This window comes from Spinacia oleracea, chromosome 4 (assembly GCF_020520425.1).
Source record: "Spinacia oleracea cultivar Varoflay chromosome 4, BTI_SOV_V1, whole genome shotgun sequence".
NCBI classification, from domain to species: Eukaryota; Viridiplantae; Streptophyta; class Magnoliopsida; order Caryophyllales; family Amaranthaceae; genus Spinacia; species Spinacia oleracea.
Window position 1 is genome coordinate 44,535,960 of NC_079490.1, and position 26,686 is coordinate 44,562,645.

General features: G+C 38.6%; 1 protein-coding gene across 1 annotated transcript; it reads right to left on the minus strand.

Moving 5' to 3' along the window:
* Positions 1-21,362: 21,362 nt before the first annotated feature.
* Positions 21,363-24,658, minus strand: LOC130471500 (protein FAR1-RELATED SEQUENCE 5-like). Its single transcript, XM_056841679.1, has 4 exons — positions 24,398-24,658; positions 23,919-24,099; positions 22,081-22,452; positions 21,363-21,658 (listed from the first exon to the last, which is right to left on the minus strand). Exons 1-4 carry the CDS (start codon positions 24,656-24,658, stop codon positions 21,363-21,365), a joined length of 1,110 nt encoding a protein of 369 aa, XP_056697657.1.
* Positions 24,659-26,686: the final 2,028 nt, after the last annotated feature.

The following is a 26,686-nucleotide window of genomic DNA, read 5'->3' on the forward strand; positions in this document are numbered from 1 at the left end:
AAGGCATTCTAAAATTTTGACAAAAATAAATTTTTTCGGCCGAACCCAGAATTCTCAAATTCGAAGCCTAACTATGACTTTTCGGAGGTTTTAGTTTTTCAAACGCAAAATTTCGTAAATTTAAGATGTTAAATTAAATATTTGCGATTCTTGTTGTTAAATCTTGAATTTTTGATTGACCTACTGTATATATTTAACAAGTTTGAATGCCTAGTCTTGTTAATTATGCAATCTAATTCGTAATTATGATTAATTAGTTGAAAATTGGAATAATTTAGAATTAATTTGATTTTCATAATTAGTTATAATTTAATTAGATACCTATGATTAAAAACCACCATAAAAATTGTAAATTTATGTTAAATTTTAAATTTTTATGACTTAGACTTGAATCCATGTTAATCGGAAATCAATAAATTAATAAATTTTCGATTTTTCGCCCTAAAATTATGAAATTAATATGATTTATTATTTTGTCATTAATTTTGAAAATAAAATTTTTAATTTTTATGCGATTCGCTCATATAACTTGCACGCACAAAGCAATGGACGCTACGTGTTACCCTTAAGGGGTGTTGTATAGTGCGGGCATGCGACGACGAGCAAGGGAGCTCGTCGCCCATGCGGTACGAATGCAGCGAGCAAGGGCATGGTGCACGAGCACAAGGCAGCAGCCCTGCCTTGTGTCGTGGGCTGTGTGCGATGGGCGCATGGGCAAGGGCGAGAGCAAGGCACGAGCAGTCGCGTGTGGGCAGCAAGCGAGCTGCGCCACAGCGCGCACTACCTCGCGCAAGCGTGCGACGAGCGCTGCGCCCAGCGATGGTGAGCAGCGTGCGACGAGCGCTGCGCCCAGCGATGGTGAGCAGCGTGCTTGTTGCGACGAGCGCTGGCGCGCGCCTTGCGAATGGTGAGCAGCAGCGATGCGACGCAGCGCATGGGCTGCGCGCACATGGCCAGCGATGGCTGTGTGCGTGTGGCCCATGGCTATGCGTTGCGTGGGATTGTTGCGTTACGATTAGATCGTTTTAAAATTTTAATTTGAAATTTTCAGTTTTCGTAATTTTAATTACTTTTAAAATTAATAATTTACTCCCTCCGTCCCGAAATACTCGACCCGGTTTGACCGGCACAGAGTTTAAGGGACTTAAATTGACTTATTTAATTTAATAGGTAGTTGTTGATAGTGGGGTATTATTTTAATGTAGTTAGTGGGATGTGGGTTAAGAGGTGGGGTTGGGGGAGAGTAGGGGTTGGATTTTTAATTATTTTTTGTATGGAGTAGGGGGTAGGTGGGTTAATAGGGGTGGAGTGAGAAATAATATAATATTGTTAGAATATTTCCATTTTTAGAAACAGGTCAAGTATTAAGGGACGGCCCGATAAGGAAAACAGGTCAAGTATTCCGGGACGGAGGGAGTAAATTGTTTTCTTGGATTTTAATTTTGAATATTATAATTATAATAAATTTTATTTATTCTAATTATTTTACTAAAATTAAAATCATGAATTAATTTAAATACGACTGAAAAATAAATTAAATAAGCGGATTCAATTATAAATTTATATGAGCTTTAAATTTTAATTAAATTTGTATGTTTCCGGTTAGACTAGAAATACATTTTTATGTTTAAAATTAGTAAAGCATATGAATTTATTGGTTTAAGTGGGAGCCCTTTTAGTTATAAACTCTTGATTAGGTCTACAAATCCTTAAGGTTAAAACAACTTGATTAGAATTAATAAGGACTGAATAATTGATAGATTATTGGTGGCCTTGATTAATTGCTGCAAATATTTATATGATGCATAACGTGTTCTACTAACCAGCTATGTGGGCCATTCATGATAATGAATGGGTGAATGGTATATATTGTATATGTATTGTTTTGCAGGTTATGAAGTGACTAGTATGGCCCAAATAGGATAGAAAATATGGTCTGCGCACCATTAATTTGAATGTAATTGCTCTAAAGTACCAAAATTGTTTTTCAATTCAAATATGGTTTGCGTACCATCAAATAGTTGTAATTAGTTTAATTATAGCTTATCCTATTTGAAGAAAATGGTGCCTCCCACGGAGATTTTCGAGACGGACTTTGAAGTTGAAGCTTCAAGATGAAGTCGGGCCATACTAGATCACATTTATCTTATGCATGCTTTAAGTTATTTATTGCTTTAAATATGTCTTAATTATGCATGAGATTGTGGCTTGATTATGTTGCATGATTAAGGATTTTAGTTCACTTAAAATCTAACCAACATAGTAAGAGCCTTAAAGTTCCAAACTTAAAATTGAGTTAAAAGGTGCCATGCCAAAATATACACTTGCTTGGATATCCTTTACATCAATCTAGTAATAGTTTTTGCTCAGCGAGGTGTTACTTATTGGTCCTAAAGGGGCAAGGTACACAAATAATTGTGAGTACATGTTAGTTTTGGTGAAACTCAACGATATAAGTAAGGAGTCCTTTTATGTCGTGGCAAAATCGATAGGTTTACCTAATAAGTTCTTAGACGTGCCTATCAACCAAGAATAGTTTCTAGACTATTAGCAAAAGGTTTTTGCTTACCTAAAATGTTTTAGAATTGAGTCGACAAACTGTGCTTAATTCTTCAATGGTATTAGGATCTTGGAATCATTTTATTCACACCTGCCGGAACACATAATTCGAATAAAATGCTAATGACTTGTTTAAATTGCATGATTGCTTTAAATTTCAAGTTATTATTCATGATAAATGTTTAGACTTTGCATGCTTCAATGTATGTTTTAATTATTGTTTATAATTAAATATCTTGCACTGCAATAAATCCTTTTAGAAAGGTAACAGTAAATTTCCTCGATTGGTAGTGAATCCAAGAACGATTCACGGAAATGAGAGAAAATGAGCAATGTAAAATGTACGTTTCTTTTAAGCGACTTTTATGGTTGTTTTCGAGAATCAAAAATCGAATGGCAAACCAATGGGTGCTTGTGAATTCAAAATACAATGTAGTTTTGAGATCATAAAGCATTGAGTTTAAACGCTCAGCTTTACCAATGGTTAACAACCTAATATCTTTGTCCATTTAATTCTCGAATGAGTCTAGACCCTAGACATTCGAATAGATCGATGCTTAGAGAACTTTAGAAGCTTCTGGTAAGATCATCTAGTTGAAACAAAATATTCAACATGAATTAAAATGGTAAAGAACCTTGTTGGTGACATTGGACATGTCCAACAAAGTATAAAAGTCAACACTAAAGAATTCAATTCTTAAGACTATAAGAAAGGGTACAAGAAATAGGAAAACAAAGGAACAAATGAAAGGAATTTACGATTCAGTTTCTACCTATAAGTTTATGTTTAAAGAAAAGTGACCTAGCAATCAAACTTCCTGGGTATCATATGCCGCTTGAGGTTTTTACTTCGGTAATAACTCAAACAATGGAAGCTAGGCTACACTAATGGCCTACAAGTGGGAAATGAAGCATGGCAATGCTACATTAGTTGTAGGGTCATCTAGTTTGTTTTAAGTCCTTTCAAAGGCTGGAATCTAATGGCTATTTTGTTCCATAATCAGCATACCTAAATTTCTGCTTCAGACACAGAAAGACTCACATTCAGAAGAACGAAAACAATGCTTGTTTGTTTGTTTGAATGAAATGGTCATTTACGGTTTGAGTCAATATGCTTGATTAAAACAAACAACTCTTTAACAATAAGAACTTTACTAGGTTCAAATCAACCCCTTGATTTAAGTTCCACTAATCTTTGGCATTGTTGCTTAGACCATATCAACAAATTAACATTCAAAAGCTCTATTTTGATGGACTTTTAAAAGTTAATTGATTTCTAGATCAATTTAAGACGACTAGTCTTACTTGTTGAAAGTAACAAAAGATATGAACTATTGTTAGAACGCCTAGACAATAGAGTTCAAAGATAAAGAAAGTTTTTATGACTTTATTATTTCACATAGATTTGAGTGAATATAGGTTTATTTACTCAATGTGATATAAGTTTGAATTTGTTTGGCTAGTTCAAAGATTCAGAAGTATAAAATCCACTTGGCAAGAAATCATAAAGATCTAGGTTAGATCATGTTGATGATTACTTGAGACCAAAAATGATCATCAATGATTGTGTGTAGTAATTTCATGATCGAGCTCCATAAGATATGAAATATCTACGTTGGAATGATCGAAGTCAATTAGTACTTGATTCGATCAATGATGGATCATAAAGACTTTTCCTAAAATTTCTAAAACAAAATGCTCAACTACCACCAAACTAAACCAAATTCGTCAAAGCTATTGAAAAGTAATTTCAGAATAACTTTTCATAAAATATATCTAGAGAGTTGCAAAACTTAGTGGGAGCTTAGTGTTTGTCATTCGACAAACTAAGACCCAAGTATAGATATATGTTTCATTGTGATTTATTCAAATGAGACACAAGGGTATTGTTTCTACCACGAATTTTGAGAACTTAATGTTTGTTTGCTCGAAATAATGTCCTTTTGGAGATTCGTTTCCAAAATGACAAGTGGGAGAAAATAGACCTCGAAAGTCTTCGAGGCGAAGAACAAACATAAACGGACAATCTGGAGGCTTTTCGAAGTTCTTTAGAAAATCCGAACACGTATTCTTTAAGGACTTTAGAAGTGGCTTTTAAAAAATAGACATCTCTTAGAAGACTTTACAAGTGCTTCAAGGAGAACAGAATGTTCAAAGGACTTTCAAGTGGCTATTGATATTCTATTGTTTGATGTTCTATACCCAAGTAGGCATAGAGTTCAAGTCACTGAAACTATGAGATTCTTCTATTAGATAGTGAAGAAACATGGAGTTCAGGTCACTGATGCTATGCAATTCTTCTATTAGATAGTAAAGAAACCTACAACTTGCAGTCAAACTATTAATGAGTTTGTGACCTGTAAGAAAGCTATGACGAAACCCAGATTCCCTAAAATGGTTAGAGGCCATATATAGACTCAAATGTTTTAAATGGTTAGAGGCCATAAAACATACTCAATGTTTTGATGACAAAGTTGAAATTTTGTTGATTTGCAAGAATTGTTTCACACCTATTGGTTGCAAGTTTATTTTAAGGATAAAAACCATCAAACATGAAATTGTGTTAACACACAAAGCTAGATTAGTTGCTAAAGGTTACAAGCAAATTGATGGCATGGATTGTGTTGAAACCTCATGCATAATCGTAATGCTCAAGTCTATAATTCAAGCAATGATTGCATATTGGTACATATGGCAATTGGATGACAAAACGTATTCCTCAATCAAATGTTGGAAGAAAACTATGTACATGACATGTCATAGGATTTGTGGATCCAAATAATGCTTGAAATGAAAGCTAGCTTATGAAATCTAAGTACAGATTTAAGCAAGCAATTGGGAATTGGAATTGTATTTTAGTGAAGCTAATAAGTATTTTAGTTTCATAAAATGTACATGATTCTTATAGATATATAAGAAGTTTAGTGGGAGTACATAAAACATAATTGGTCCTATGTGTATCACACACATATCTCTCTATTGTGAAATAACATTCAAATGCTAATGACTTAGATTTAAAATTATTCATCAATGATGGACCAAGGCGAAACTTAGTACATACTGGGTATTAAGATCTATTTACAAAGATCTTATATTAATGTTTTGGATTAAGTAATGGCATTTACTAAATCAAACACGAAAGACTCCATTGGAGATATTCGACCCATGTGAATAAATCTAAGTAAAGAATGTTTGAACTATGTATAAAGCATTTACTAAGTTAAACATCAAAGGATCTAAGTAAAATTTTTAACCTATATTATATGTCAAAGAATTTAGCTGGATTTAGTATCTACTGAAACTAGATGAGCTGAAGTTACATGAATAGAATTCAATTGGGAATTATTTTGCAAAAGAATTTATCATGTATATATAATATGAGGATCGCCAAAAACGTATCGTATGACTTTAGGCATGACGAACATATACCAATCTCTATTGATCTAAGTGAAGATCAACTAGACTGAGATCAAGAAAAACTTATGGTACTTGAAAAAGGTACATAGGATTAGTTCTTGATTCAAGGAAATAAAGATATGCTAAATATTGATGCTACACGCATAAACACTAGCAAAGGATCAAGCAAGATCCCTTTGGAGTTAACCATTGACAAGGACGAGCTAAAAGAGCATCGTGTTTTGAAATGGCAACATGGATTGGAGACCATGAGTTGTTGCGTGGGAAATTAAACATTAATTTCTATGTTCAAAGATACAGCTGGAAAGACTTCCACATATCTGTGAACTGCTTGGATAAGTAAATCCAAACAAAGCATCACTAGCAACCTATACAGTTGAAGTAAAAGTACTTATTGCCTGAGAAGCATTAAAACAGGGTTGTTTATGTTAAAGAGTTCTTTACTGAACTTGGGTGGATCATATGTCTGCTGACTTGATAGTTCTTCATTGCAAAATGCGTAGAACCACTCTTGTAGCTAGAGAGAATAGATCACAAACTAAACACACTCAAAAGATCTTATCATCCTATCTCGAAAAGACATTCGATGAAAAGGATATTAAGATTGGCAAAGCATGATAACTAAACCTATGCAACAAGTGAAAAGCAACACTCACATTGTAGCACTGGAAATCAAGCATAGCTTTGAATTCCATGAACTGTTTTAAAGATGGGTTTGAGGCCCATGGTTGTAAAACATTGGGGTTGAACATTTATCATATATGAAATGTATTTTCATATTCCATTTAATCTTGGTTTAGTATTAAATGATGAGTCCCTTCAATTTGACGATATATTCAAGATAGACTGTCAGGACCAGTCCTGTGACTAAGAAATGTCTATCAAGTGAACTTAAATGTCAAAAGTTGAAAATGGTCCCTAGTCGGAGTTTTCTATAAAATTGGACACATAGAAAACGTTAGACGACTAGAATGCAAGATGACTACTAGTTCTGTTTCTTGAACTATGTGGACATGGCAATGTCATAATCATTTGCATAGATACTTACTTTGGGAAGACTAGTATTGGACAGACCTATGAAACTTTACTGTAAGAGATGAAAATCTGTCATAAGTAAATTTCATTAAAATTATTAGACACTAAATCCTCAATACCTGAGTGATTTGAGATTACTTGTTTGAGAACTGGTTGCTTTGACGTTGACCAACCGTCGCACCGTAAAAGGAGGCTATAAAGGCAACGCTCAGGTAATCACCTATCAAACGAAGTCTAATCTCAAGATCGCAAGATTGGGATTGTGCTCCCATAAATAGGGAAGAGATGCTTAAAAGTTGTACAAGGCCACTCGGAGAGCTAGAAACTGTGAAATGCATGGCCGTGCTCGGATGAATCATAGGTTATGATTATCTGTTTATTTGATCAGTTGAACTCTGAAACCGAGAAACACCTCTGGACATAATAAGGATGACAACTCTTACCTTATGTTCAAGAGCAAGCATCGAGCGACAAAGGAATTAGGAAATGCACACTTGTCCCTAAGGACAAGTGGGAGACTGAAGGAAATAATGCCCTTGGTCCAAGTATGCATTCTATGTTAAGTCTAATAAATGCGGTTCAGTATTAATTAACAAGTTAATAATTCAGTGAGATCAAGTGAGCTGAATGCCTAGCTAGAGGCCACTTCAGTTCAAGTGGAATTAATGATATTAATCCACAGCTTACTCTTGACTGAACCCGTAGGGTCACACAAATAGTACGTAAACGGATCAAGTATTTAATGGCATTAAATACTCTATCTATGGATATTCGGAATCGACGGATCTTGGTTTCAGTGGGAGCTAAGATCGTCACAAGCAAGAAATGAATACTCCGGAAACGATGATATTGCCGGAAACGGAAATATGGATCGTATCGGAAATATAAATATTATCCAAGTCGTAGATGTTGCCGGAAACGGAAACATGGTGCGTATCGGAAAATATTATCGGAAATGGAAATATTGCCGGAATCGGAAATATTGTCGGAAACGGAAATATTGTCAGAATCGGAAATATTATCGGAATTGGAAAATAATTCCGGAAACGGAAATATTAAATATTTGTTCAAAACGGAAATTAATTCCGGAATCGGAAATATTAAATATTGTTCGTATCGGAAATGAATTCCGGAATCGGGAATTTAATCGGAAGCGTATCGTACGAATTAGCATCGGACGAGGCCCGCTAGACGAAGGCCCAGCACGAAGCCAGGCCATCGCCCAGCGAGCCGCACGCACCAACGCACGCCTCGACCAGGCCCAGCGCAAGGCCAGGCCCAGCCAAGGGCGCGCGCGCGCGAGAGAACTGCAGCGTGGGTTGTGCGCCTATCGTGGGCCGCAAGGCTTGCGCGGGTGCACGGCTCGTGCAATGCTTGTGCGGGAAATCCTAATCCTATTAGGATTTGTGCAAAGATTAAAATCCTAATCCTATTAGATTTGTTTGGTTATTTAGAGTCCTAATAAAGTTCTAACTAGCAAATCCACATCCTAGTAGGATTACAATTCCTTTTCCATACTCCTATAAATAGGTGCCTAGGGTCACAATTTATGGGTACGATTGAAGTATTCAAAGGGTAAGTTTTTGAAATAAAAATCAGCCATACACTTGTAAACACTAGCCGAAATTCCTAAGCACCTTAAGGGCGATTCTAGTTGGTCTAATTTGAGGCGGATCCGGACGTACTGTGGACTATCTACGGAGGGACAACATTTGGAGTCCTAAAGACTTGTTCTTGTTCGGTTCGGGCGCAGCTAGGGAAGGCACGCTACAACATGTATGCATCTATTCTATGCTAAATGATTATGTGTAAATAATATGCTTTCCTGGCTTTATGGTTTTTCCGCATGATTTATGAATTGTCATATGTATCATAACCTAACAATTTTTCCTTAACTTGCATTCCTGTGTTTGCATTTCATTTATCCAATCTTTCCTCTTCGTGTCGAACTCGTCTTCATGTGGGCGTCATACTGTCAACATAGCAGAGCGTGAGGGTTGGTCGTTGGTGGAGCCAACGGCCCTCCGATGCTTAAGTCGGTATAGAGCAACATGAAATAAAACGAAGTTACGACAAGAAGAGGGAAGAAAAGAGTTCAGAAAGAATACTAGACGAGGTTGTGTCGCATATGTTTGTTTGTTCCTTCTAGGTGTTCGTTTGTGCCAGCTCCAAGTTGTGATCTGCAAAACTAGACGATGGCATGAAGGTTGGCCGTTGGTGGAGCCAACGACCCTCCGATGCCTAAGTTAGTAATGATAATGAAGAAAAAAGAATCGAAAAAGTAAAAAAGACAAAGATAGGGGACTTATCTGATTTTGTTGTCGTCACAGTTGTGCTTCATCATGGTTGCATCCAAGATCGTCTCGGGTTCGGAATATGTCGTGCTGTCCCCGGTTTGGGGATGTCGACACGATGTCGGTAAATGCCAGTTTTCCTGTGTGTTAGAAAAAACTAAAAAGAAAGGATTCAAAGTGTTCAGAAGTGGTACAACTTCAAGTGCGTTGCGTTCCAGCTCCTTGGGATGGATGTACCGTCTCTATCAACCAACTCGTATGCGCCATGACCTGTTCGTCTTACGATCTGATAGGGACCTTCCCAGGTCGGGGCCATCTTTTCGTGTCGAGGATCCTTCTTATTTGGGAAAACTTTGCGCAGAACCCAAACACCTTGTTGGAATACTCGAACTCTTACATTCTTGTTGTAACTGTTTGCGACTGCTTGTTGGTAGGACGCCATCCTGACCATTGCTGCTTCCCTGAATTCGTCAATAGTGTCGATGTCGTAGGACAGGACTGAGTCGTTCATTCCTGGTGTCATAAAACTGCTTCTTGCTGTGGGGAGCTCGACTTCGGGAGGAATGACTGCCTCGCAACCGAAGACCAAAGAGAAAGGAGTATGATTGGTTGCCGTCTTGGGTGTCGTCCTATCAGCCCAAAGGATCATAGGTAGTTCGTCTTCCCATCTTCCTTTGGCGTCGTCAAGGTGCTTCTTGAGATTGTTGATGATGATTTTGTTACTTGATTCAGCTTGGCCATTTGCTTGAGGGTACCTTGGTGTTGAGGTATGCAAGGTGATGTTGTACCTGCCACAGAATTCTTCGGTTTTGTTGCTGATGAACTGAGAACCATTGTCAAAGACGATCTCGGAGGGGATTCCGAACCGACTAAGGACATTTCGCTTGATGAATGAAATGACCTCAGTGTCTCGGACTCGTTTGAATGCTTCTGCTTCAATCCACTTAGAGAACTAATCAGTCATTGCCAACATGAAGACGCGTTGCCCTGACCCCTGTGGTAAGGGTCCTACTATATCCATCCCCCACTTCATGAAGGGCCAGGGGGACAAGATGGGATGGAGATCCTCACAAGGTTGGTGAGAGATGGATGCGAACCGTTGGCAAGAGTCACATTTCTTGGCGAAGGTAATTGCATCTTTCTTCATAGTTGGCCAAAAATACCCCATGGTTAGGGTCTTGTGGGCTAAGCTTCGTCCTCCGGCGTGATTTCCACATTCGTCATCATGTATGTTCCGTAATGTTGACTCGATCTCATCATGATCTAAGCGTCTCAGGTATGGCCCTGCAACTGACTTCCTGAATAGTACTCCATGGATTATAATGTATCTGGAAGCTTTCATGCGGAAGGATTTTTCGTGGGTGATTCCAGGTGGGATGGTATGGTGTTTGAGCTAATGTATATAGGGGTCGCGCCATGATGAGGGCATTTGAGTTGGTAGAGTTTGTTCAATGATGGGTAAGTTGTCTTTGGTGATGGTTGGGTACATCAAGTGGACTACGGGGATGGAGGTGAGCTTGGGTTTGATGTTTGAGCCAAGATTGGCTAAGGCGTCGGCCTGGGTGTTCTGATCTCTTGGTATTTGATGTAGGGTGCATGAGTCGAACTTGCTGACGAGCCTTTTTGTTATTTCCAAGTAGGCCCGCATCTTGGAATCCTTTGCTGCATACGAACCGTTAATTTGACTGATAATCAATAATGAATCACAACGTACCTCGAGTCGACGAATACTCATGTCGAGTGCTAGTGATAATCCTAAGATCAAGGCTTCGTACTCCGCCTCGTTGTTGGTAGCTTTGAACTCGCAGCAGACAGATTGCACTACGGTGTCCCATTGTGGCGACTTTAGCACAATACCTAAACCTGTCCCCCGTATGTTGGAGGAGCCGTCAATATGCAAGGTCCATGTTGACGAGAGTCCACCATCGGTTAGTGTGTTGACTTCCTTGTCGACTTCGTGTTGGAGACTTGGGCTGAAGTCAGCCACAAATTCCGCTAGAGCCTGCAACTTGATGGCTGTGCGAGGCTCGTATCTGATGTCGTAACAACCTAACTGTATTGCCCATTTGGAAATCCTGCCAGATAACTCAGGCTTCCTCATGATCGACTTCATGGGATAGTTAGTTCTAACAGTTATAGGATGACACTCGAAATAAGGGCGTAATTTAGTAGAAGCAACAATTAGTGCAAGGATAAGTTTTTCAAGATGGGAGTACCTCGTTTCGGCGCTAAGTAAGGACTTACTAACGTAATAAATGAGTAATTGTCTGCCGTATTCTTCTCGTACTAATACTGCACTAATGGTCGACTCTGTGACTGCAAGGTATACTTGTAATTCCTCATTGTCTTTTGGTTTCGATAGCAGCGGGGGTTCTGAAAGGTACTGTTTGAGTTGTTGTAGTGCGGCTTCGTGTTGGTCGGTCCAATTGAATTTTTTGTTCTTCCTAAGGATGTCGTAAAATAATTTACACTTATCAAACGACCTGGAGATGAAACGGTTGAGAGCAGCCACTCTTCCCGCTAGCTTTTGCACGTCCTTTTGGTTTCGAGGTGAGTGTAGGTTGATAATTGCACGGATTTGGTCGGGACTAGCTTCGATGCCTCTTTGAGTGACCATGTAACCTAGAAATTTTCCAGAGGAGACTCCAAACGAGCACTTGGTGGGGTTGAGTTTCATGTTGTATTCTCGCAAGACGTCGAAGGCTTGCTGGAGGTGTGAGATGTGATCTGAGGCTTTTTTGGACTTTAGCAACATGTCGTCGATATAGACCTCCATAGTGTCGCCTAAATGTTTTCTGAACATCTTGTTGACTAGGCGTTGATAGGTAGCACCAGCATTCCTCAAGCTGAAGGGCATGACTTTGTAACAGTAGGTTCCACGTTCCGTGATGAAGGCGGTCTTCTCCTGATCGTCCGGGTGCATCATAATCTGATTGTATCCACTAAATGCATCCATAAATGTGAGCATTTCATGCCCAGAAGTAGCATCAACCATAGCGTCGATGTGGGGTAAGGGAAATGAGTCTTTGGGGCATGCTTTGTTGATGTCGGTGAAGTCTATGCAAACACGCCATTTCCCGTTCTTCTTTCTGACTACGACGACGTTGGCCAGCTAATCTGGATATTTGACTTCTCTAATCTTTCCGGTGTCTAATAATTGTTGAACCTCGTCGTTGATGATTTGGTTGCGTTCTGGAGCGAACTTCCGTCGTTTCTGTTTGACGGGCTTGTGATGTGGATCAACACTGAGTTTGTGAGTGATGACGCCTGGACTGATACCTGGCATATCTTCATGGGACCATGAGAAACAATCTGCGTTGGCTTTGAGAAATGTTATAAGTTCCGACCTGATGTTGTCAGGTACGTCACATCCAATGATGACGACTTGTTCTGGCTTTGCAGGATCCAAGATGACTTCGTCAAGCTGCTCGGATTTGGGTTCTTTGTAGCCTGATGGGTCGGAACTGGACTGTAGTTGCTATAAAGAGGACTTATTGGTGGCTAAGGGCTTCAAGGCTGCCTTGTAACATTCTTTGGATTCTTGTTGATCCCCTTTGATTTCCTGAACCCCCCATCGAGTTGGGAATTTGATGGTTTGGTGGTATGTCGATGGGATGGCCTTCATGTCGTGAATCAAGGGCCTGCCCAAATAATGTTGTATGACGAAGGGCAATCAATAACACAAAATTTTACCTGTTGATTGACCCCTTGGGCGTATACAGGTAGAGTGACTTCTCCAAAGGTAGTCTTTGCCTCGCCACTGAATCTTATCAAAACCGTGGACTTCTTGACGACATCTGTGTCTGGGTTGAGCCCCATCTCCTTAAGGGCGTCGAGCATCATAACATTGGTGGAGCTACCGTTATCGACCAGGACCCGCTTGATCATGCAGTTTCCAACAGGGATGGATATTACCAAGCCGTCGTGATGTTTATCTGAGATATTCCCTGCGTCGGATTCATCAAAAGATATAGGCGTTAGATATTTCGCGGCTACAGCTCGGGTTGGTCTGTCTATCTCGTTCTCTCGAGCGTGTCTCTTTGCTGCAGAATAAGTCAAACCACAAACGTCAGAACCTCCAGCAATAAAATTTACAGTTTTAGTATGAGGGGGAGGTGGAGGAGGTCGAGAAGGAGAGTTGGAATTGTCTTTATTGATAATGCCGCGAGCTTTGTCCGACGTGACGTCTTTGAGGTATCCGTTCTTGAGTAAGTAAGTCACTTCTCTTCTTAGCGCCACGCATTCGTTTGTAGTGTGGCCAATGTCGGCATGGAAGTCACACCATTTTGAGGGGTCCTTATTTGAGTCGGGTTTACTAGATTTCGGCGGCCATTGCACTGCTTTCCCCATCTTTGAGAGGTGGTTCATCAAACCTACAGTGTCAACACAAAAAGAATATTCGTTAATTCTTGGGGGAAGATCTGGGCTGTTCTTCTAGTCGGGGTCGTCATCTTCCTCCACCACTGCTACATGTTGAGGTCGGGAATAAGGGGCAGGACGATCATTGCTTCTCTTGGGATAGGGTAGTCGCATGTCCGTCTTGGTGTAGTCGTTAGTTCCCTTCCTGGAGTAGAGAGTCTCTTCCAACCTGACTTGAGCCATTGTTTTGGCTTGGGCGTCTTCAAACGTTTTGTAGGGATACTTGATCAGATTGCCGTACACCCCTTGCCTGAATGCTTCGATTGCCGTTGGGACGTCACACTCAGGTACAGTCACCTTCTCTCTGATGAACCGAGCTACGTAATCTTTTAGAGGTTCGTCTGGGCGTTGAACTACATGGTATAGGTCGCTTATTTGTTTCTCCAAACACCTGCTGCTGGCAAACTGCTGGTTGAACATGTTGTCGAGGTGAGCAAAGGAAGTGATGCATCTGTTTGGCAGGCTGGTGAACCACTTCACGGCGGGTCCAATCAGTGTTGAGCCAAATCCTTTGCAGAGACTAGCCTCCCTCATGTGCTTGGGAACTGGTATTGTCATCATCAGCTGCTTGTAGGTCAATATTTGCTCTCTTGGGTAAGTCGTTCCGTCGTACATGGGCATATTGGGTGGGCTAAACCGCTTTCGGATGTCTGCGTCGATGGGGTCGACATATGGCGAGTCGGCATAACTATCTAGGCTGGCTTCTTTGATTGGCGTTGGCACTCCTGGAATTTTATTTATCATGGTCATAATTTGTTGGAGTTGGTGGTTGGTGTTTTCGCAGATGTTGTTGAGCACTGGGACGAGGGGGCTGAACGTTTCGGGAAGGCTAGCTTGGAGATGTTGGTAATAGGTGTTTTGTGGATATATGTTGTGAGGTTGGTGAGGAGTGAACTGCGGTACGACCTGTTTGTATGAAGGGAGGTGTCCCCTGGGCAGCGTTGGTACCTGCAACATAAGGAAAAGGAGTTACAAAACCATGACTAATCGGAACAACTGACCTGTTAGGAGTGGTTTATAGAGAATAGTTTCGAGAGGAGTCTGGGCGCATCGGGGTGTGTGGGAACACTGCTTGTGGTGCTTGACTGGCCAAGGGGACCGCCATTATTTGGGGAGGTGCTCCTGGTGCTGAGGTGACTAGGTTGACGACGGGTCGGACGACTTGCTGAGAGAAGAGTTGGTCCCAGGGCATTTGAGCCGTTGGTGTTGGTCTCTGCGCCGGGACTGAGACGGGTAGGCGGGTGCCGACACCATGGTGGACGTCGTCGTGCCGACTTGAGATGAGGCGGCTTGGGCGACCATTGTGGCAGCGGCTGTCGCCGATGTACCTGCAGAAGATATTTGAGCTGGAGGGGGAGGCATCCAACTCGAATTAGAGCGGGGCTGACTCGGCAGCGGCTCGAACTCACGGATCTGTTCGAGGATTGGGCCTCCAGGGTCGTCAAAGGGCACATGGAGGGGATGATCTAGGGCGACGTCAAGGTCTAAGCGGCGGCTCAGCCCAGAGCTGTCTCGCAGGTACTGGAACCTGGACCCAATGGCGATGGAGGCAGCGGATCTGACCTGGGAGTGTAGAGCTTTGTTTTCCTTTTGGAGGATGTTGATGCGCTGCTCCATGGCTTCAAAGTGACGAGTGACATCGTTGGATGAGCTAGCATTACCGGCCATGGTGATTGGAATGGTATTTTCGAGCTGCCTTTGATTGTCAGCCCCACGACGGGAGCCAAATTGTATTAGGAAAATTCTACTTAGAGACGAACTTGCCTTGATGATGGTGCTAACAATCGATTGAGCAAGATAATTTAGAGCAACGAGAGTAAGTCGTAAGAGCATAGAATGAGAGTATTATTATTACTTAGTATTTCGTATATACAAACTAACCTAGTTGAGCCATTTTATAGGCATTACATACTAAGAGTATAACGTTTACACATAAATGTACATAATTGGGCTTTAAATGAGTAATAACGGCTTGTCTAGCAACAGTTTGTAACCGCTGCCTTTCCCTTAGCCGTTGAGAGCAGGATAGAACGGTGCTTCGTCACGGCTTGTTGGCAGCCACATATACTCCACTTGTCATGTCTGACCACGTCACCAAGAGGGTATTTTCCCCCCTAACAGTTTGGAAATTTGTTATTAAAGTTAAGGATTCTAAAGTTAAAGTTAAAGATTCTAAAGTTAAAGTTAAGGATTATGTATTTAAAGTTAAGGACTCTGAAGTTAAAGTTGAGGATTTTGAAGTTAAAGTTAAGGAATTTGAAGTTAAAGTTAAGGATCCTAAAGTTAAAGTTAAGGATTCTAATTTAAAGTTTAGGATTCTAAAGTTAAAGTTAAGGATTCTAAATTTAAGTTAAGGATTCTGAACTTAAAGTTTAGGATTCTAAAATTAAAGTTAAGGATTCTAAATATAAAGTTAAGGATTCTAAATTTAAAGTTAAGGATTCTGAACTTAAAGTTAAGGATTCTGAAGTTAAAGTTAAGGTTTCTGAAGTTAAGGTTAAGGTTTCTGAAGTTAAAGTTAAGGTTTCTGGAGTTAAAGTTAAGGTTTCTAAAGTTAAAGTTAAGGTTTCAGTAGTCTAACTTTTAATTCAAAAAGTCTAACTTTTCTTGAATCTTGAAGGAAATCCATGCGGAGTTTTTGAGAATGAAGAGGAACTTGGAAATTGTTTCAAATTTCCATTTGAAACAACTTGAAGCTAAATCAGCAGTGAGACGCCGCTCATCTCCATTGCTGCCGGATGATGATTTGGATCCAAGGTATTATGCCATGATGCAAGAATTGGCTGATATGGTACTTTCAGTTCAGTCTATGCTAGGAGGTTTGGAGAATATAGCTTGTGATGGAAAACCTTCTACTATACCTCGAGATGTTAGTCCAAATGAAAAGATTCAAGAAGTTCTTCATCAAATTAATGTCAACGAATTCGGTAACGAGACTGCTGTACAGTGTGAAGAACCTCGTATTGTTGATGCTATCACTGATCCAACTCAGCAGACCAATGCAGGTGAACTTTACTATATTTTAGTTTACTATATATTGAAAAGTTAGAAATATCAAAAAAAAAAACTTTAAGGTTTTTACATTAAATGATAAGAAATCATTTATTCTACTACAGGCGCAACTCCGGAGGTTGATGTACAACCAAAGTTATCTGAGCATCTGGTTGCACCTCTTCCAAGTGTTGAACCTCTTCCAAGTGTTGAACCTCTTCCAAGTGTTGACCCTCTTCCAAGCCATGAAACTGCTTCAAAATAATTAAAAGTTTACGATCCAACCGTCGGTTATCATTCCATTATTCACTCTTCTTTCTGTAATGGCAAGGCTAAAGTTGGAATTCCATGTTGTAAGGTTAACGTTGAACCATTCCTTGTCGGACATTTCATGCGTTTTTACAAGAGGAACACGAAACGTATGCCTGAGTTGTATCAAGAAGTTGCTGATTATTGCCTTCTGGATGATCCTGTCGTAGTGGATGCAGAGCAAGTCTTTTAATTGTCTTATATAATGTAACTTAATTTTGACCAAGTGAAGGGTAACATTAAATACATTGTCCTAACTTTAAGTACAAAAGGCATAACTTTAACTTAATAAAGCTTAACTTTGATTTTTTTTTTTAGGGAAACTTTGGTCTGGTTTGATCCAGTACATATGATACAAAAAGAGGATATGTTGTCACTTGCTGAAGATCAAGAGATCTCTCTATCTATTATTGAGTGTTGGGCGTTAATGATAAATGTGAATGAAATGTGGAATGCCTCACCGCCTTCCAAATTCTATTTTGGTGTCCGCCAAAGTGTGAGTTTCTTAAATTGTGTAGTAGTTTAGTAAAAGTTAAGGTGTTTTTAGGAAATGTTTATGTTGTACTAATTTGTTTGTTTTCTCTTGTAGGAAATTCTGGAACTTCTTTGGCAAGATTCAACTAACGAAGCTGCTATGTATCAGCTTCTAGTTTGTTGGAAAGAGTGGACTGATGATCACAACTCTGGCTTTGACATCACCTGTGTTGAACTGGTCTGCTATTACTTGTGCATCACCTCAAAATTTAATTAAGGATTTTAAAGTTAAAGTTAAGGATTATAAAGTTAAAGTTTAGGCATCTGTAGTTAAAGTTTAGGCATCTGTAGTTAAAGTTTAGGATTCTGAATTTAAAGTTAAGTTTTCTGAAGTTAAAGTTTAGGATTCTAAAGTTAAAGTTAAGGTTTCTGAAGTTAAAGTTTAGGATAATTGAGTTAAAGTTGAGGATTCTAGAGTTAAAGTTGAGGATTCTAAAGTTAAAGTTAAGGTTTCTGAAGTTAAAGTTTAGGATTCTGTAGTTAAAGTTTAGGCATCTGAAGTTAAAGTTTTGGATTCTGAAGTTATAGTTAAGGTTTCTGAAGTTAAAGTTTAAGATTTTAAAGTTAAAGTTTAGGCATCTGAAGTTAAAGTTTAGGCATCCAAAGTTAAAGTTTAGGATTCTGAAGTTAAAGTTTCCTTTCAGTAGTCTAAGTTTTGTTTTTGTGTATCTATTAACATCACAATATGTTTTGTTTTTGTAGGTTTTTGTTCCTTTTTTTCGAGAACGCCACTTTTTCCTATTTTTGTTGAATTTGAAAACCAAAACAATGCAACACGTATACAATCTTGTGTATAATGAAGCTCAAATCATTGACTTGGAAAAAATTTCAACAACTCTGGTAATTACTTCTAGTCAATTTAAGAATGTTGAATTACCGGTTCAACTTACTATTTATTGTTACAAACCAATAATGTGTTTAATTTTGTTTTCAGTGTGACCTCCTGGGTAGTTTCCTTGATGAGAGAGGCCATAATCATGAAGGTGATATTGGAACGTTCGCCATGGAGGAGGTTGAGTTTGATTGGAAGACTCCCAAAGGTTTTGACCTTGATTGTGGAATTTATACGATGATAAGTATGTTGACATTTGAAGGAATCAAATGTAGCTGTCCTGATTTGAAAGAGGTTAGATTTTTTCGAATCATAACTTTTATGTCAAAATTCCTAACTTTTACTGCAATTAGCTTAACTTAAGCCTTATTTATTTTGAAACTTTAAAATGATGGTGATAATGTTATTCATTTTTTTCCCAAACAATATAGCCCCGTAAAAGGATTGTTATGCGTACCGAAATATGTGCCACACTTGTGCTATCAGACATGAATGACAAACGGGAGGAAGTTCTCAATAATGTTGCTGATTTCAATTCCAAACGAGCAGAAGTCCTTCTAGATGTGTTAACGAGGAGTAAGAAAAAATTGGCAGACGATAAGAAAGCTGAAAAGTTGAAGAAAGAAGCTGCTAAAAAGGAGAAGGAACTTGAAAAGAAAGCCAATGAGAAAGAGCAACCAGAGAAGAATGCCAATGAGAACGAGCAACCAGAGAACACTGTCAAAGAGAAACATCAACTGGAGGTGAATGACAATGCGGCAGAGGGCAACGAAGTACCGTTGAGGACTTTTGTTTCAAGAAAACATCTGAAAAGGAATGTACCAGATGCATCTGACCCACCAAATGTAGAACCACCAGAGAAGAAGCAAGCTCTTATCAAACGGATGGCAAAGAAACCTACAGCGTGAAATTTTAATATTAGTTTACTTAACTTTTATTACATGAAGGTTAACTTTAAGTACAATAATCTTAACTTTTACATTTTCACAAAAATATTTCTCTAGAGTATAATGCATTTTTTATGTATGTATGGCATATAATATTAGTTTTTGGTGATGTTCAGTAGAACTTAGAAAACATGTATTTAAAGTTGTTGATTCTATGCTTAAAGTTAAGAATATCATAATCAAAGTTAGCCTTGTTATTGTTATAGTTAAGAAAATTTAATATTAGTTTATCTAACTTTTATTACAAAAAGGTTAACTTTAAGTACAAAACTCTCAACTTTAAGTATAATATTGGTTTTTGGTATATTACTTCAACTCTTCATTGTACATTAAGTATCCATGTCGGACCCTCGACACTCCGACATGGATTCAGACACTCTGAAACTTCATTTTCGACTTAAATCCTGGGATATTTTCACAATTTAGCCAATTCGGATACTTGGACACGTACCTGTGTCCGACACTAGTACCCGAGTCAGTCCAAGTAATATGGGTTTTTGGTGATTTTTAGTAGAAGTTGGGAAACATATATTAAAAGTTGTCAATTTCATGCTAAAAGTTAAGCAAATGTAATTCAACTTTTACTGCATAAAGCCTGACTTTTAATATTATATCGATAACATTAACTTATTGTACTCAAAACAACTACCTTTCTTTTGATGTTTCCTATATGTGAAAAGTTAGGAAAATCACAATTAAAGTTAGCTCCTTTGTTGTTATAGTTGAGAAAATTTTATATTAGTTGAGAAAGTTGGAAAAGGTTAACTTTAAGTAAAACACTTTCAACTTTAAGTATAATATTGGTTTTTGGTATATTACTCCAACTCTTCATTTTACATCAAGTATCCGTTTCAGATCCCCGACACTTCGACATGGGTTCAGACACTCTCAAACTTCATTTTCAAGTCAGACCAAGTAACATGGGTTTTTGGTGACGTTTAGTAAAAGTTAGGAAACATATTAAAAGTTGTCAATTTTATGCTAAAAGTTACGCAAATATAACTCAACTTTTACTGCATCAAGCCTGACTTTTAGTATATAAATCTCAACTTTTACATTTTTAAACAAAAGAAAGATTAAAAAATATATACACCTGAGGTAAAAATCATACTTCACTAAATTTTAATGCATATATTCAAACTTTCAATGTAAAAAACAAATTTTTACTAAGTTCTCAAGTCTAGTCAACTTTAACTTCAGAATCCTAAACTTTAACTTCAGAAACCTTAACATTAACTTTAATGAAAATTTAAATTCTATTTTTGATAAGAAACATTAAATGAATCAAAATAATCTCAAATTTGGAGTTATTGTTCCAAAGTCTGTTGTTGGAGGGGCTACAGTTTTTCCCTTCTTCTTTTTGACAAGCGGTCCTCATGGTCTTTTGTTCCTTCCTTTTGTTGTGCAACGTTCAGGATCCAACACCATAGGAGGTTCAATTGTTGTGTTTGTTGCAGGTTCAGAACTTGTTGCAGCTTGTTGTACACTTGTATCACTTGTTGTTGTTGCATGAGTACCTATAAACATTTAACATAATGTACTATAACTTTTACTTATAAAACCCAAACTTTTACATATAAAACCCTAACTTTTACTTATAAACCCTAACTTTTACATATTTTCCTTTTTAAGCTAATGTGAGTTCCAATCTGTCTTTATTTCACACATTATAGTTTTTTGGTTTAAAGTTGTAGTTAAGTATGTTAAAGTTATTAAATTTTGTTCTAAAGTTAAGACAGACTTCCCTCATCTCCAACCTAACCTTAACTGTTAATATCTTAACTTTTATAAAAAAAATATTAAGTTTTACATGTTGGTGCTGAGTTTATTTTTGGTGCTCGTGTTGTGCTTGTTTCAGGTGCTGCTGTTGCACTTGTTTGTGTGGTTGAAGAATCTTCAGTATTTGAAAGATTTAATGATGCTAGAAGTTCATCAACCAGAGACAAACTAGTGGCATAACCATCCTCCATAAGGGTTCTTGTCTCCTCATTTGACTTGCTTTTCAAGATAAGGTTGTATTATTTCCTAGCCATGGTTTGGCGCCAAGGTGTACGTGTACTGCACCTCTTCCGGCTTTTCATTTTCTAATTTGTTCCAAACCGATGACTTGGCAGATTTTGTCCACCTCTTTTTGATGTACTGTTCTGGAATCCGGTTAACCGAATGAAGGTGCAATATCCTAATGCAGTGGTAGCACAACCATCCTGAAGCTTCAAAGTTTTTACATGTACATGATACTGTCTGGCTCTCATGGATGTATGTTACTCTCTGTGCAGACCAAGGTTCTTCATCAATGGACACATCATAGAACTCAGTATTACCTGCATTAGTAGTAGTATATTTTAAAGTTAGGAAAATCAATATAAAAGTTAGCCCTGCTGTACTTAAAGTTATGAAACTTAATTTTTCAGGGTATATAACTTTTAAAATAAAAAACCTAACTTTAACTTCATAATCCTAAACTTTAACTTCAGATGCCTAAACTTTAACTTCAGAATCCTAAGTTTTAAAACAAAAAACCTAACTTTAAATTTTTTTGCCCTAAAATGTTAATTTTAGCTTTTGATATTTTGTAAGGTGGAAAGTTAGAAAAATATGTATAAAAGTTAACCCTGGTGAAGTAAAAGTTAATAAATTTTATATTTCAGTTTACCTAACTTTTAATAAAAAAGGCCTAACTTTTACAACAAAAGACTAACTTTATAATTTTTCAAAAATGGAAACTTTAACTTCTGATATTTACCTTGTTTCCAAATTAATTTTGCTGTTGTTGCAATTGAATATTCAAATTCCTCCTCAAAGTCTCTGAATAGTGACAACGTGTAAACTTCTGATGCATGTTTTAGCAATCCAGATAGTGGTAAAGCCGAGGATGCAACCGATTTACTACAAGAGAATTCAGCTTGCTTTTCTGTACTTCTCCAACGTTGTATTGTTCCTTTGAACAATCTATAGAAATCAGTTAAACTTGTTGTTCTGTTTGCTCTATATCCGATGGCGTGATTAGTGCTTTCACTTCGTTGTGAAGACAAAATCCCAGCTGAAAAGAAGTCTTTGCTTAGGGCATGGCACCATTTTTCTCTCAAATCGTATACATTTGTAAACCACTCTTCCCCTATCAGCTCATTGTGAGGGGGTCAAAAAAGCATTAGGCTAATGCGTGACCTTGTCCCTCGTGGGTGTGACGTTTCTTTTTGTCAAATCAAGTGTAATTGGATTTCCTGTGAGTTTACACCCAATTGACTAGTAATATAGGAGTCGTAATTCAGTTTTTAACGACAATGAGAAAAACTGACAAAACCCGGTTATCGTGACATAAAGGGAGTGCAATTATGTTTGACCACGACGGCCGTAGGTTCCCTTGTGATCCCTGGTGTAGGGATCTCTCAACATACACCCGCAAGGTAGAGATTGAGGGTTCGGGGGACTGTAACTACCGAGAGGAGTACTCGCTCTTCGATAACTCCAGAGGCAGGATATCCTTACTAGCTCAGCATAAATAATTGAAGGGACATGCGTTAACTATTAAACTAATCTGAGTTGATTTTAACAATATGCAACATATAGTACTAGATCGAACGCGATTATCTGATTTAGATTGTTTTAAGGGACCTAGCATGATAATCCAATTTCCCAACATGTTATCTTTATTAGGCGTGATAGAACAATCAGATTTAATTAGTTTAACAGTTCATAAAAGGGCGAGGAAAGCAATTAAACCATGGAAGAGGGACACATTACGACGCACCCTTGAGAGGTGCGTCATGGTTCTCAGAAAACTAACCACTTTGACTTTGCTATTTCTCCTTTTATTTAACGAATCTCAAATTATAGGACAGGATACGTTCTGTTCGATTTTTGGATCGATTGCGACAGAACGCGTGATCAGTTTTGCAGCGTGAGGCTTAGGCTTAGGGGTTTAGAGTCAATACTCAGAATAATAATTGTGTGTTGTTGTTCCTTTCACGTCGAACTTAGGGCCCTATTTATAGAAAAGAGTTCGTGGAAAGATAGAATTGTAGAACTCTAATCCACGAGGAATTAGGAAAGAACACGTCCTAGGTATTTTCAGCGCCCAGGGCTGGGCGCCGAAGATTTCGGCGCCCAGAGCCAGGCGTTGAAAATAGGATCTGGGCTGTTTCTTTGTCAGATTAGGATTCTTAGAATCCGGAGTGTATGAGACTTTAATCGAGTCTTTTAGTGCGTATTAATTTTATGATGGAATGCATCTGGGCCCGTTACGAACTCTAGGCTCGTTAGGATTTTAATTAATACGTAACTCTTATTTTTGAATCGTATTAGGAATAGGATTCTCTCGTAATTTCTATCTCATTTAGGATTTATGTTGGACTGCAACACCTAATTCTGACAGGTTTCTATCTTTTATGACTTGCCACTTTTAACAACTACCCATTACGGGAGTTACTATTTTTAGCAGGTTTCCATAAATAGCAGGTTTCGGGTGAAATGGAAAGGGGATTGAGATTCTTTATTTTATATGAGATGCGTTGTCAAGTGGAGATTTACGTTCTCATCATCGAACCTTCCCTTTCGGGAATGGGGACAAAAGTAGGTGTCTACACTCGTATTGTTGCAGTATTGATCTCCAATTGGTTTCAAATTCAACTACTGTGACACACTTATACAAGCAATAGTTGAATGTCTTCTTAAAAGTTGGATCTTGTTTAAATGCCCCAAATCCGGTAATAGCATTCTGATGCAAATGCCACACACATAATCTGTGTCTTGAATCTGGAAAGACCTGCATATACAACCCAATCTTAAGTAAAAAAAAATTATTCAAGTTTTTCTTACTTTTACTACATCAATCCTGACTTTAAATACAAAAAGGCAAACTTTAACTTTTTATAACTCAAAACTGCATAACTTTAACATTTCAGGTTCCCCTCAAGTTAATACTTAGCAATATCAATATAAAACTTAGTACATTGTAATAAAAATTAAGAAAAGGTGTTTACCAGTTTAACTAACTTTTGGTAATTACATTATAACTTTAGCACAGAAAACTACAACTTTAAGAATAAATCTTGGATTTTTACCTGATTGGTGGCATTGTTCATTGCTGCATCTTGATCTGTAAAGATTGATATTGGACTTTTTCCCCCCATTGACTTTGTGAAAGTTTGTAGAAGCCACACAAACGACTCAATCTTTTCATCTCCTATGAATGCACAACCAAACATGCAATTGTTCCAGTGGTTGTTTATTCCAACTATTGGAGCACAAATTAGGTTATACCTGTTTGTTCTATAGGTTGTGTCAAAAACCACTATATCTCCAAAAATTCCATAGTCTTCCATCATCATAGAGTCTCTCCAAAACAAACTCCTCAATTTTCCTTTTTCATCCAATCTAAACCTAAAAAGGAAGTTTGGGTCACTGTTTGGGCGGTAAAATAACGTCCCCGTGACGTGGCAAGGTGAACCATTCAAGGGTCACATAACAACCATCAAGACAATAATAAAGGCTATGGGCGTTGACCAACGGAAACGGCTGAAGTAAATGAACGGTTACAAGCGATTGAATGATATGGGAGTTACACCTAATTACTCCTTGATTAAATGCAGCGGTTATGAACCATTGATAAGCAAGCCATCATTACTCATTTAATGCCTAATTATGTACAATTAAGTGTGAACATTACACTCTTATTATGAAAAGCCTATAAAATGGCTTAGCTATGTTAGTTTGTGGACACGGAATTCATACGCATTCACACTACATATAATAAACTACTCCTCTCCCCCTTTTTCTGTAAGAGTTTCATATCCTTGTTCTCTCCATCTTTATATTGTCTTTCTTATTCGGATTGTTAGCACCCCCTCCCTCTGACGAATTCAACCCTAGGTAGAATTTGTCCAAAACAATTTGGCGCCCACCGTGGGGCTGACAATCAAGAAGAGCCTGATAATCTCATCCGTTCACTAAAAATACCCCAATTCTCCACCATGTCCGCATTCCTAATCTCATCCAATGATGTTACTCGTCGTCTCAAAACCATGGAGACGCACATCAGCCTTCTCCAGAGGGAGAATGAATTTCTACAATCGCATATAAGATCCGCAACCTCCATTGCCACCATTCTCCAATATGAGTACAAACCCACCTCGTCATCAGAAGATGTGCCGAGACCGTGTCGTTGTCAAGCAGATGTGTCGAGACCGTGTCGCCATCAGAAGATGTGCCGAGACCGTGTCGTCATCAAAGTACGAGTCAGTGGCAGCATGTGTACGTTGAAGGAAGATGTGACGAGATAATGTCGTCATCAAAGTACGAGACGATGTCGGAGCGCGCGTCGATAGAGATGTGTCGAGATTATGTCATCATCAAAGTACGGTTCGACATCAGAGTGTGGAGTGACGTCAAACAACCCAGACCTGATGAGTTCGTGAAGTGGTGTCATATATATGTAGGCCGACTAGATCGTCTTCATGAAGATGTCAATCCTTGACGAGATAGAAAATGGGTAATGGATTCCCTGTTAGGTTATGATACATATGACATTACATAGATCATGCGGAAACAACCATTAACCCAGGAAACATATTATTTACACATAATCATATAGCATAATTAGATGCATACTCTTTGTTGCGTGCCTTCCCTAGCTGCGCCCGAACCGAACAAGAACAAGTCTTTTAGGACTCCAAGTGTCGTCCCTCCGTAGAAAGTCCACAGCACGTCCGGATCCGCCTTAAGATTGACCAACTAGAATCGCCCTTAAGGTACTCAGAAAATTCGGCACTTTTGGGGCAAGATGGGTGTTTGAATTTTCTCTCAAAAACTCACTTTTGAATACTTTGAAACTTATGTATAAATTATGACCCCTAGGCCTTTATTTATAGAGTTATGGAAAAGGAATCGTAATCCTAGTAGGATGCGAATTAATTGGAATTAGAATTCTACATGAATTCTACTTAATCAATTTATCCAATAGGAATAGACATTTAATCATACACTGACTCTTGCAGATTCAGGAATCTCGCATGAGCTCAAACTCACACACACACGGCAGCCACAAGGGCTGCCCACGCATGCGAGCAGCAGCCCACGCAGCGCGGCCCACGCATGTGCGGCCTTGTGCGCGCTGGGCTGTGGCGTGCGTGCTTGCTGGGCGATGGCCTGGCTTCGTGCTGGGCCTTCGTCCGGCAGGCCTCGTCCGATGCTAATTCGTACGATACGCTTCCGATTAAATTTCCATTTCCGGAATCTATTTCCGATACGAACAATATTTAATATTTCCGATTCCGGAATTAATTTCCGTTTCGAACAAATATTTAATATTTCCGTTTCCGGAATTATTTTCCGATTCCGGTAATATTTCCGAT

Coding starts and splice junctions, on each gene's coding strand:
- LOC130471500 (XM_056841679.1), bottom strand. CDS start 24,658: ATGGAAGACTATGGAATTTTTGGAGATATAGTGGTTTTTGACACAACC. Junction 24,100..24,397: donor TGAACAATGCCACCAATCAG/GTAAAAATCCAA, acceptor TTGTATATGCAG/GTCTTTCCAGATTCAAGACA. Junction 22,453..23,918: donor AATACTGCAACAATACGAGT/GTAGACACCTAC, acceptor ATGAGCTGATAG/GGGAAGAGTGGTTTACAAAT.